Genomic DNA, 13875 nt, shown 5'->3' with positions numbered 1-13875 from the left:
ATGTTGCAATGGAAGAGAATGAAGTGGACGACAATGAAACACCATCAATATCACTGAACATAGCGGAAGACGATATCAGAGATTCTACCTTTCATGTGAGTGACATGTCCTCAACGTTACAGGCCGAACCAGCTGGGATGCAGAGTGACGGTATAAGGAAAGAGGCCAAATTCATTGTATTCGATAGTTGTTTGATTGATATTATTATTCGGATGAAATGTGGGCATTCGGTTGGTGGGGAAGTATGTGGGGAGCCATTGATTAATGTGACTCGTGCAATTCGAGGCACTAACCTTAAAATACATGCCACCTGTACAAAATATCATCCTTTCTCATGGTCTGCACAACCCATGCTGGGGCAACTGCCAGCAGGCAATCTACTTTGTGCAGCGGCTGCACTTTTTAGTGGTTCAAGTTTTAAAAAATTAGAGTCTTTCTTTCAGTTTGTGGGAATCCATTTCATTGCGAAAACTCAGTTCTACAAATACCAAACCGATTATCTATTTCCAGCCATTAGCGAAGCTTGGAGAATGGAAAAAATGTCTATTGATAGTACATTCGCGGGCAAACGGTTCAGGCTAGCCGGTGATGGACAGTGCGACAGCCCAGGATTTTCAGCCAAGTACAGCACCTACCACTTTCAGGACATGGAAAGTAAGAATATTGTGAGTTCGGTGGTCGTGCAGGTGTCACAAAGTACATCCTCAGTGGCCATGGAGAAAGTTGGCTTTGTAGCATCATTGCAAGAACTACAATCGCGGTGAATGGTGATCGACCTGATAGCCACGGACAGACATGTTTCAATTGCCAAGACAATGCGAGAAGAGTACAAAAATATAAATCACCAATTTGACGTTTGGCATCTTGCAAAAACAATCAATAAAAAAATGTCGGCTGCAGGTAAAAAAAGATATGCAAGGTATTTCACAGTGGTCCAAGTCAATCAGCAACCATCTTTGGTGGAGCTCAAAAACATGTAGAGGGTCGTTGGAAATTCTACTGGAAAAATGGCGGTCAGTAATGTTACACTGTAGCAACGTTCACCGCTGGACCACAAACTAACATTTCCACAATTGTGAACATGGCCATTTGTCCAAAGAGGAGGCACGGAAGAAGAAGTGGTTGATTCCTTCATCACCCACTCACAAAGCCATTGAAAAGATTGTATTTGATAAAACTATAACAAGAGATTTGAGGGGACTCACGGAATTCTGCCACACAGGAGATTTGGAGGTGTTCCACAATATGTGCCTAAAGTACAGGCCAAAACGATTGCATTTTGGCATGGAGGGCATGATAAATCGGACTCTTCTAGCGGTCTTGGCACATAACCATAATGTTGGCCGTCAACAAAGTAGGACGACCGGAACTTTAGGGACGCTTCGCTACAATAAGGCCTTCACAAAAAGAAGTAAACAATGGGTTATCAAACCAGTGTTTGAGGATATGCAATATGACTTTATTGAGAGACTTATTGTTGATGTCCTAGATAGGCACATACATGGAGTTGTGAACGAACCTGTGCAGGGGACAACTGCATTGCCACCCAACATTGCCTCTGTTCCATGTCCACCTAAAGAAGAGCTCATTGAGAAATACACATCACGGTTTAAATGATTGTAATTTGATTGTCTGTTCTCTCGAGTCTCCTCATGTCGCAGGCCCATTGAATATGTGTAGCTATGTAATGTGTAAATAAAAGTGATTGCTCAGTGTACATGCAATGTGTCTCTCCACCCTTGCCCCTCCCTTCACCGTGCAGTAGTGCGAACCACCCGGGTGTCACCTGTGACTTTGCTCTCGAGTCTCCTCATGTCGCAGGCCCATTGAATATGTGTATCTATGTATTGTGTAAATAAAAGTGATTGCTCAGTGTACATGCAATGTGTCTATCCAACCTTGTTCATTTGCGCATTAAATTAAACCAAACAGTAATATAAATCATTTTTCAAAAAATATAGAATGTCTCCGTATTTATGGTTCTCTGGGGCTGCAAAGCACGCAGACAAAATGCAAAGATGGAGTGTAAATTTCAAGTCCTGTGAGATGGCCTTGCACTGAATGTAGCTAACTAGGAATGTGTGCTCGTTCAAAGTGAAGGTCAGCTGCTTTGATTTTTTGCTCGGGTGCCGGAATGGCCCACGACTCAGTATAAGGTTCTATTGTTATTTGACCTTGACAGGCCGGGACCATCCCGAAAGACTTCTTTTTGGGGGTGTGGTGCAATAACGTAAGAAACAATAATGAATAAAATTTCAGAAACAATAGCCATTTAATGTTCGTTCATTAGAAGAAATAACGTCGGCATAGAAGGAGTGGTATTTCGGGGCTGCCCTACGCACAGACACAATGGAAAATGCAAATATAATGTAAGTAACTCTTTAGATGAGTTTATACCGCAATTTAATTACTATACAGTAGCTTTAAAGACGGGTTAAGTTGTACTTGTTCGTTCTATGTGGCAGATTGTTTTGTACCGCGCACTATCTTGAGGAGAACCATCTCCTTTTACGGAAGCACCTCAAAACCTTCCTCTTTGCTTCTGCTTTCTCTCTCCCCTGCTACAACTGGTCCACTGTCTGCGACCTCGGTCCTGGGCCCTTCCACTCTCCACCTGCACTGCCTCCCTGTCAACCCCTGCACTGGGGGACTGTCTCAGTATCCTACAGCCCCCCCTTGACGTATAATACCCAGTTGCACTGTCCTAGCTATGAAATAATTTCCCGACCTAATATATAAAATGAATAATTTTAATAAAGATCTGATGGTGAGACTAATTTCATTTTTTATGTTTTTAAAACCGGTACATCCTTCATTATTGTATGTGTCACGAGTACCAGACACCGGCGGGTGGCTTCTTCAACCGCCAGTTGCTTCTCCGCGTGAACAACGTTACCACCCTGACCATTTTATGGGACGATCGCCAAGTACAAGTATGCCCTTACGCGGTACTAACGGCTAGATGCAACATACAGACCGTTGTGGTGGCCTAGTGCCTCGTTGTTGGAACAGCCATGCGATTATCAGTGCGACCGAAGAGCTTATTTTATCTTAAACCAACAACCTTGTGTACTGCATACGAACATCGCTTGCCTCAAGACGAACTATTTTGGATCGAGGGCAAAGAAAAATGCAAATCGCAGAATATTCTCTAAACATTTGATGTCCAATAAATGTACTTTGCCAAATGGACAATCTTGCCGTTTGCTTTTAAACCACAGTTTCATATTCCGAATTGTGGCGCTGTATTGTGAGATGATCTAAGACCCTGTGTACAGCAAAGGAACATCGCGTGCCTCAAAACGAACTTTTTGGAACGTGAGCAAATAAAAATGCAAATCGCTGAATATTCTCTAAACATTTGATGTCAAATAAATGTACTTTACCAAATTTACAATCTAGCGGTTTGATTTAAAAGTACACTTTCATATTCCGAATTGTGGCGCTCTGTGTTGTGAGCTAATCTGTGTTGGTTTCCGGGTTTTGTGTGGAGTCGCGTAGAAGACGCCTTGGCGCGTTTGCCTACGCAGCACAGAAACGTCACAGAGAGAGGCGGGGAATATGAATGTTTTGATAAAGTCTGTTTCAGGGGCGGGGGATTTGATTTAGTGCCGCAAACGCAGGTGAGCCAGGTCGATGGGGGGAAATGATAGGATTATCAGAAAATGGCGGCTGATTTCGAGTGCGTTAATGGACGAAAAGTCGGGTAAGGTCCATAGGAAAGTTTTCTACGATCTACCGATTTATGCTTAAAAACACATGGCCGAACCGTAGGGACAATAAAAAAAAAAGTCCCGGAACTATCCTTTAAGTGGAAATTAGTTTGATTACTCAAAATATGACAAAGGGGTTACTCGAGAAGATGAATGAAAGAATTGCGCTAACACTAGAAAACAAGAATAGAGTGCACAGAGAATTCTAACAGTCTATTCAAGTTATCAGGGTATGAATAGGATTGCTTAGAGAGTGGAATAAAGACAAAAGGGTCAAGATGGGGAGACTAAGTGTTTCTCTGGGATGAGGAGATACTTTCCACGTTTGGGTTTGGAATTTTGGAACAGCCAACTGGGTCTGGTCACCACACGGCGGGCGCGCCTTACAGCAAACCGCTGGGCAATTCTGGTCACCAGATGGCAGGGTGGCAGCGGGCATGCAGTTAGGGGGCAAAAGCCAGGCTGGTTTCAGGATGCTTCCCAAAAAAATAACACTGCTTCTCCCATTTGGTACTGGGACTTTTTGTGGGTTTCAGGATTGAGGCCTTGCTGGGATAGGATCAGCTATGCTCTGGCTTTTCAGTGGGATCTGGAGTCTGGCAAGATGAATGTGGAAGATCAGGAACGCCAACGCAGGAAATTCAGGAAGAGTGTGTGTGTAGAGTTCTGTCAAGCACCCCTTATATAGAACCTGGTGACATCACAGAATTATAGGTAGGCAGAACTGAGCTTTACCTACCCCAAGAAGCGGATAGGACAGCCTAAGTTAATTGCCTCGTCGAGGAGGAGTCTCGGTTTATGAGGTTGCATTTTATGAGGTGAAAAGCATCCCACCGTTTTTTTTTTGCCAAAATCCAGTTTTGCCTTAAAGGGCACATTTTTATAGTTGGAGCATCTTAACAAATTACTTAAGCAGGTTACATATTTTATGCAGAACATTCCAGTCTAACTCTGCAGTCAGTACAACATTGTTTTGCCCTTCTAATAATCTTTGGTCATTTTTAATGTGAAACATTTGGCCTAAAATTCTATAACTTTAGGTGTGTATATACTATCGTGGGGCCTGTTTCTGTTAATTTTTAACATTCCATCATATGGCCTTCCCCCTGATCACATTCTTCTGGTGTTCGTGTCCCATCCATGCTATTGACAGCCAAGATATCTTATTTGAAAGCCATGAAAATCATATTTAAACTGTATAACGTTCACATTTTTGTGAAGTCCTGTTGCAAAGATAAGTCTTATAAGTTTTATTTTAAAAATAGTCTTTGAAACAAATGGACATCCTTTGTCCTTCACTGGAACCATTTTTTTCTCTTCAGCTGCCCCCCCAACTGTCAGTTCAGCCCATTGTGGAGGGGGGTTTCCAGTTTGATTGAAGGTTTATGACTTCACAGGTTGGTGTCCCAGAAGTTCCATTGTAAGAGACTGGAGCACAGACCAAAGTCTGGAAAGGTAGCAATTATCACTTGTGTGTTAGTATCTACTGTGAAAGGCCTTCTGTTGCTAACATCTCCCCCAAACAGAAACCTGTCTTGGACTGGTTTCTCCCAGTTTGCCAATGCAGTTTAATTTATTTTATTTATTTTTGCTCTGAATTAGATGAAAACCTGCTGAATAAAACCATCTCATACATGTATTTCACAGCACAATCCCATTTCACATTGCTAGGCAAGGATAAGTTTTTGTTCAACATAGTACTTTTTAAAACAGGCATTTTCTTCTTTGGTTTGCAAAATCCCATTTTTGACATGTGGTGACCGCTGCTAGCATTTTCCTTTTAAAATTTGTTTTTTCCATCTGACTTCCCAATACGGTTCTGTAGCTGTAGCCAGCTTCTTTTACACAACAGTCTGTACAAGGCGAAGGTCTCCATGAAATTCACATGTGCACAGAAAGCTACAATTTATTTTCAAGCAGAGATTTTTGACATTTTGTAGCAAAAGTTTAAGCGTTTAAGCGTTTTTCCGTGCAGCTGAAGTAAAGCTTTTGTTGCTTTTCTCAGATTTGGGAGGCACAGAGCTTGTCATTCAGGGATCATGCTTTCATCTGCTGAAGCACAATGTGGATATGGATGGGCATTGCAAGGCCTTATTAATAAAAGTAGTTTTATGAGAAACAGATGAAATATTCCCTTTTTCCATCCTGCCCACTATGTGCTTCGCAAGGTGGTGCAGCCATCTTTTTGTCGTTGCAAAACACAGTTTTGGTGTGAGGCAATGGTGCTCAGAGGTGCCAGTGCAGCCATTTTGCTGGTTCTGCTGGAATGCAGTTTGGTGATGTGGTGAAGTACTGCTGAGTGGGTAAATATGTCCCACAGTGTGCAACCTAAGGGATCTCCCAAATATAGCACATTTTGCAACCCCTCTCTTTCTCTCTCTCTTTTCTCCCCCCTCACCTCTGGCCCGACTCACTCTGGATATTCTGTTCTCTTCAGACCTTCCCGTTTCGATCCCTCTCGCCACTCCTCTCTCCCGGAGTGATCACTTTCTCCTTTCCTCCCAGCTCACCCTCTACCCTTCAGCCAAGCCAACTCCAGCACTGCCACCTACCTTCTCGGTTATCCGACCCATGAAGCGTGTGTCAATTGTAACTTGCGCTGCCACTTTCTCACCCCTCCCTCCCTCTTTGGCTGACTCATACCCTGACACAGCCCTTTCATGCTCCGCTCTGCTATATCTGATACTCTCGATGTCCTTGCCCCTGTCATGAGGATTTGCTTGAAGCCCAAAGCCAAGTGCAACTCTTGGTACGACTCGGACATCGTCACCCTTAATCGCAAGTGCAGGGTGGCTGAGAGGAAATGGTGTGCTTCTGGTACACCCTCTGACAAACTGGCCTACCGCCTGCCCCAAAAGCAATACCGGCTCTGTCTGCACCAAGAAGGTAGGCCTCATCCAAGCCTGTGTCTCTGCAGCATCTGATAACTCGGCCAAACACTTGAAAATCTGGAAGAAGCTGTCCAATCCTGCTGCAGTCTCTACCTCTCTGGTCCCCTCCCAGGCCCTCTGCACGGCCCTGGCTTCTCATTTCATCTAAAAAACTCAGCACATCCTGTCCTCTCTCTCCTCCTCTCCCCGTCCTCCCTCTACTCCCTGCTCTTCCTCTGGCCCTTCTTCGGCCGCCTCTTCTCCCTCCTTCTCTGCCTTTCCCCTGTTCTCCTCAGACAAGGTTTCTAGACAAGTCCGATCTATGAAAGTCTTGCCAAAACAGGTTCACCCCTGTTCCTCCAAAACCATCAAGGACCACTTTGACACCTTGGCTCCTTTTCTGACTGATTTCTGCAACCACTCCTTTGCCACTGGAGTCTTCCCCCTCCCCCCGAAGCACTCCCTTGTGCACCTTCTTAAGAAACCCTCTGCTGTCCCTTCCTGCCCGGCTAACTATCGTCCAATCTCCATCACTCCTTTCTTGGGCAAACCCCTGGAAAAGCTGGCCATCTCCCAGCTTAATCTTCAGTCCGACTCTGTTGGTCGTCTCCATCACCATCAGTCTAGCTTCACAGCTGCCAGAAGCACGGAAACTGCTCTCCTGAACATCTGTGAAGACCTGCTCTCCAACCTCTATTCCAACACCCCCTGGGTCCTTATCTATCTTGATCTCTCTTCTGCCTTTGACACGGTCAACCATGCCATCCGGCTCAACCGTCTCTGTGATAACCTGGGTATCACTGATCATGCCCTGGCTTGGCTGACCTTCCTCTCAGATCGACCCTATCGGGTCCAACCTGGGTCCTTCCTGTCCTCTATCTTTACCTGTGCAGTTCCCAAGGGGTCTAACCTCTCTCCCTAGTTGTTCAACCAATACCTGGCACTTCTTGCCCACTGCATTGCCGCTCTCTGCCCCAACTTTCAGTGCTATGCAGATGACACTCGGCTTATTTTCAGGCTCCCTTCAACTACCTCTTCTCCTTATCTCATCTCTGACTGTCTGTCCGCCATCCAGGAGTGGTCTGTCGCCAACAATCTCTGCCTTAATGCCAGTAAGACCGAGATGGTCCTCATCGACACACCTGCTCCCTCCTTTCCTGTGACCGTCTGGCCGGCCTCTCTTGTCCCTCTTCCTGCTCCCAGCTGTGGGCCTAAAAACCTCTGGGTCATCTTCGAGCCCACACTTGTCTTCTCTCCTCACATCTCTGACGTCTCTAAGAAGTCACTCTACCAGCTGCACCTCCTCAAAGGTATTCTTCCTTTCCTCTCCTTCCCCCAGAAGCTTACTGTCTCCAGAGCTCTGGTTCTCTCTAGGCTGGACTACTGCAACAGCCTTTCTAAATCTGCCTGCCTCTACTCTCCGCCCTCTGCAACTCATCCAAAACAGGACTGCCAAACTTGTCCTTGGCCTCAAGCCCAGGGATCGTATCTCTCCAGGACTGAAATCTCTACACTGGCTCCCAGTGACGGCGAGGGTTAAGTTTAAAACCCTCTCAATTGTCCACACGGCCTTTTGGGGCCTGGGACCTCAATACCTTCAACTCTCTTCCTAAATATCTTCCTTCTCGAGCTCTTTGCTCATCTGCCCCAACTCCCTCAGGATTAGTTGCTTCTCTAAGCAGCGGGTTGGTAGTAGATCTCTTTACTCTGCTGGGGCCTCCTTCTGGAACAGCCTCCCTGCCTCTGAAACCTGAGGAGAACCATCTTGGTTCCGGAAGCACCTCAAGACCTTCCTCTTTGATTCTTTCTCTCCTCCTCTCCCCTGCTGACCGCCTGGCTGGATCTGAAAAGTCACTGGTTACCTGACTACCCTCTGATCTCGGGCCCAGGTCCCCTCCCCGCCAGTTGCACACCTGCACTGCCCCCTCTGCAACCATTGCACTCTGGGACTGTTTCTGTATCCCTACAGCCCTTACTTGCACTCGACACCTGGTGTCTGCACTTACCCATGCTCTTGCCACCAGCTGGCCGTACTTTTATTTATTGTTTTTATTATTGTCTTTATTTTACTGTTATCCTATGTACTGCACTGTCCCCTCCTTTTCCCCCACACTTCTCTCCTTCCCCCCTCCCCTGCACTTGCGCGATCTCAATGTCACCGGATCGTTGTCTGTCTTCCCTCTGTTTCCCCTCCCTTGCCTCGTCGCCTTGAAACACTTGTGTATAGGCACGTTATAAATGCCATATCATATCATTTTTTTAAAAATGTATTTATTGTGTATATAGTTCAAATATAAACTTTTACTCATAAATGATAAAAGCATCGGCAAAAAAAACAGCAAATCAAATTTCGGCAGTCAGAAATCAACAATCATAAAATATACACTTCGTAACAGACAATATACAGATTCTCAGTAATATGGTTACTTCAGTAAAAAAAACACTATAGAAAATGTCATTCATTATATTAGCATATCAAGTAAATAATGGCATCCTAATCTACTATCTTGCGTTTGCCTGCTTTCCATCTTCTAGATTCTCAACCAATTTAACATCAGCCTCAAAACGTAAGAGATATTTTTCTACTACCTTCCAGACCTGAGTAATAACTATAGTCAGTCCTTCATTGTAGCATAACAGACTCCTCATCCAAAATACTTCCCTAGTAATATCCTCTGGATAGTTAACATACTTATTCAGATGGCATTCATACGCAGCTTTCATTGAACAAGAAGTACATGTCGTGCTGTTTTGATACATTTCTCATCGTTCCATATTCTGCACGTTCTTTTTTCAACTGGTAACCCTATCCATGCTCCAGTGATTTCCAGAACCGTAAGCCTATTTAGTCGCACAAAGGTAATATCTTAAGATAGGTCTGGGGGTCTTTAGATATACAGTAGACCTTAGCAAAGGTACTAAGGGAATTCATACTCCCTATCTTTTCATGACTAGAAACCCAGTCCCACTTGTCAGCGCAGCTCTTAAAGGATTTAAGTAGGGCACCTTGCCCTTCTTCCCAGTGAGGACACATCCTATATTTTCAAAATATTTCTCACCTCTTTCTAAACCTCTGTAACGCGTCTCATTTCCTTTCTATCAACGCACTTTTCATAATTGATATTAAGGATTGAGCATTGGCATACATAATCCTTATAAACAATTTTCCTCTATCTCAAACAGCGTCACCAGGGAGATCAATCCTAGTTCTAGGCGTATCGCAGCCATTGGTGTATAGTTAGTTGGTCACAAATCTTTCGTCCATATCACCCCCTCCAAGCGGTCTGCCCATTCTCCCCTCTCATCAGCAGATGTTTCCAGACAGTAAAGAAAAGCAGCAGAGAGTTTTTACTTATTATGCAGATAACGAATACCCTGCTGTTTGTTTTGAAAGAATCCTAATGGCAGCCATACTGGACAGTGCCTTAACTTTATTTTGTTGTACAATGAAATTTCTCTTATTTTCAGAGAAGAGATCAAATCCCAAATATCTATAGCATTCAGTTCTGATAATAGGCCCAAGCTGACACTCAATATACTTTCTACCCAGAGCGCTTATGCCCCACCGCCATAAATTGGGTCTTCGTTAGAACAATCTTTAACAGTTACTTTCTGCATATTTGCACACTTCCAATGCACTTCTTACGATACCAATATATGTATTATCCATAATAATAAGAGCGTCCGCATATCCGACCTAGCCAAACTTATCTCCTATGTTAGGAAAAGCGTTGCATTCATCGACAAAGATCCTACCAAAATCAGCAAAAATCAGGTTAAACCGGGTTCGCGCCAAAGCCCAACCCTGTCTCCCTTTCTGATGGGGATCTGTTTAGAGATTAGCACAATTATTTATCCGTACTCTTGACGTTTTATTCTTATCATTTTAAAGGCCTACAAAAGATGATCAGGCATGCCCATTTTCTGCATTTATGCCATAATAAGGTTCTGTCTGTGATATCAAAGGCCAAAGAAAAGTAGGCAAATAGGATAAATAAAGGATATATAAAGGCATATCTTTCTTTATATTTGCTTTCTCAATCAACAGATTTGTAATTAAGATATTCGTATTTGTCGAGTAACCCCTTCTAACGCCAGTTTGATATAGACTGTATATATTGTTTTTTGCTATCCATAAGTTAATTTCTTTAAGGATTAACGTAGAGAATACCTTGTTGGTGACGTCTGTCACCAGCAAGAATTCTGGAGCTTTTCTTAAATACTGGAATAGTATGAGATGTTCTCCAGGATTCCGGTTCAATCCCAGTAGCTGTTATCTTATGAAACAACATCAAAAGCAGGATGCGGGTACAATCCCAGTAGCTTTTATCTTATGAAACCACGTCAAAAGCATATCTGCCCAGAACTCGGGGTTGTCTTTAATTATCATATTGCAAAGACCATCTGGGCCGGGAGCCCTTGAGGATTTCATTCTTTTAATGATCGCTTTAATATCACTTAACTTTAATTCAGGTAATGGTCTAATTTCCAAAGGGAACTCATTGCCATCAAATTTGTTAATCAAAAAGGTTTCCCAAGTAGCCTCATCAATATTACAGATGAGTATCTCCCGGGAACCTCCAGTCACTGTTTTATATTTGGCCCACATTTTTCTGGAGTCGCCGTCAATCAAGATTCTAATCATGCTTTGCCATGTTGCATTATTTTCAGATCTGGTGTACCGCTTTCTCCAGTTATGGTACGCGCTACTTATTTTTCTCTTTCTAATATAAACAACTTCTGGATTCAGTTTCAAACAATCTATAGCTCTGATAGCGTGAGCCTTCCTTTTTTTTTTCTTTTTTCTTTTCTACTGCTATTATTTTAAGGTTTACCCGTTTTGGACCCTACTTTCATGGCTGCCATTTTGCCCATAGGCATAAAACCGTACATACACGAAGAGATCCACATTACTATCTCCTCAAATGTTTCCATGTATTTATATTCACTTCTCAGATCTCTACTCCATTTTGACACCTTTTCAAGGTTTTTATCTGACCATCCTAGTCTGGTGCCTTCAGAATTCACCTTTAAGGCACCAACCCTGTCTCTATATCGCATTTTATTAGCACCCAGGGCCAATCGAGTGTTTATTATGGCATGGTTGCTAAACTCATTGAAACTGGCTTGAACTTGTTGGAATACATGTATATTAGCCAATATATAGTCCAACGTGGAACAATACTGATCTTTAGACCATGTATGAGCCATATTTCCTACTCCATTGATTATTTTAGGTCCATCTCCTGGAGAAAAACTTTCCACTTTCGATCTTTCAAAGTATTATTACCCATGCGAATATACATTTTGCAGGAGACATTATCTAACACAATCCTGGCATTAAGATCACTTGCTATTATTAGATCAACATTCCTATCCTCAACAAACCTACTAGCAACGTATTTGTGTACACTTGTTTGTTTTCCCAATGTACATTCATCGCCAGGAGGATCATAAATGTTGATTAATAAGATTCTATGTTGGGCTTCCAATTGAATTTCAACCCCCAATTAATTTTGATTAAAGACTTCAAGGGAGCATTCCTCTGAGGGAATATCAATGGCTACTAAGGTAGATAACCCGCCATACGGTCTCCCTTTAATCCTTCTCTGGGCCACCTGACAATATGTCGTTTCATTCTATTCCTTCCAGCCATCAGCTCTTTTATTTTGTCTAAGTCACAGCAAGATTAATGGGTATGCCCAGACATGGGTCCTGAGCCCGCAGGGCCTAGAGACCCAAGTTACACCTCACTGAAGAGGCTGAAGCATGTCTTGGGTTGCTTGTGGTCTTGTGCAAAAGGGATGTAGCCAAGCAGTTTAGGCTTTTTTTACCCTTTTGGGGTGGGACAAAGCCTGATGTGCATATGGTATTCCCCTTTCTGTAATGGCTTGACAGACTGTAGAACAGTGGTCTGTGGAGTTACCCAAAGCAGTTGTCAGAGTTCAGATGAATTCCAAACCTTCCAGCCATCATTTCTTTTGTTTTGTACAATTTAAAGGACACATAAAATGCTATTTGGACTGTCCAAAAAAAGTTTTCACAGCGAGAACATCCTACCGTTGCTTTATGTTCATCGTCTGGTGTTAATCCAACTTGCATGTCTTGTTTATAAATGTGCCAACTTGCTTGCCCCTGAATACCTTTCTGCTCAGATTTTGAGTTATCTTTCACCAAGCTGGTTTAGAAACTTCAGTCAAATCCCCCTTACTATTAAACTGACTTTCAAATGTGAATGACAGTTGGTGTCAAAAGCTTTTTGTGACTAGACATTGTACCCCTTATCGTTGGTTTAGGTGCATTTTTCTCATAATCTCACTTCTCGTTCTCATTATTAATAATTTCTCTTTTTGGGTGCTGCATCACCCTCAATTGATAACAGGAGAGCTTGTGAAAAGATGCAACACATGATAGTTGGGTCGTAAGTGATATTATTTTGTTTTGTTCATGTTATCATAAAAAGAATAGGTATCTGAACTAACATAACCCGTTCCACAGCCATTTTCTCAGCTGCACTCCACCACGATGTATATGTCTTGTGTGCTGCGTTCATCACAGGCTGACGAAGGACCTCTTCTTTTCCCCCACTCTTTAGAGAAGAAAGTGGCTTCAGGAAGCCATGAGCACTGCCTTCCAGGGACAAGTGGATGAGGTGCAGCAGATGAAGGATTGTCTTGCTCATCTGCAGAGGGTGACTGGAGGAGGAGATGAAGACGCAGAGGAACAGCAGGAGGAAGAGGAAAGGAAGGAACGGGCTCTGGAAATGTTGGCAGACCTCTGTGAAAATCTTGACAACGCTGCTGGTAGGTCACCCACTGCTGTGGCTTTGGACAAACCTTGGTGCAATGTATTTAAATTAATGTTGTTATCTTGGCATAAGTTAACCAGTTGTGTTTTGTACAGTGTGATAAATCTGATATAAAAACTGACATCAGAAAATAAAGTTGCATAGAACTTAGTTTATCGATTTGCTATATAATGTTGCCTGGATTAACCCTTTTCTCTGGGCTTGAGTTGAGTGACTTGTCTGTAACCACATCCTCAATGCTCGAGACGTTCTGAATATTGTCCAGCTTACAGGCAAGGCCTTTAGATGTCTTTCTCTGGTGTTTGGGGAGCTCTGATTGTGGTATCCAACTTGCAATGAATATCTCAGTGCATCTTTTGAGGAATTCTGACTCCAGTGTTCACAATGCAATTAATTTCTCCATTTCCAAAATTATGTATAGTGAGGGAAAAATGTTTTATTTGGAGCATTGTTAGGGTGACTTTTCATAGTTGGATCCAGAAAC

At 43.2% G+C, this 13875-nt stretch overlaps 1 protein-coding gene across 2 annotated transcripts in view; it reads left to right on the top strand.

Annotated features, from left to right (window-relative positions):
* Window positions 1–13875, top strand: part of HSPBP1 (HSPA (Hsp70) binding protein 1) — a 448201-nt gene that overhangs the window by 67604 nt on the left and 366722 nt on the right. For both annotated transcript variants that reach the window (XM_069638225.1, XM_069638217.1), the window contains exon 3: window positions 13179–13386. In XM_069638225.1, the coding sequence (XP_069494326.1) occupies window positions 13179–13386 (208 nt within the window). The remainder of the gene's footprint in view (window positions 1–13178; window positions 13387–13875) is intronic.

This window comes from Ambystoma mexicanum, chromosome 1q, assembly GCF_040938575.1.
Source record: "Ambystoma mexicanum isolate Mex_15411 chromosome 1q, UKY_AmexF1_1, whole genome shotgun sequence".
NCBI classification, from domain to species: Eukaryota; Metazoa; Chordata; class Amphibia; order Caudata; family Ambystomatidae; genus Ambystoma; species Ambystoma mexicanum.
Note: the sequence above shows the minus strand (reverse complement) of the source record. Positions and strands in the feature narration are given on the sequence as shown.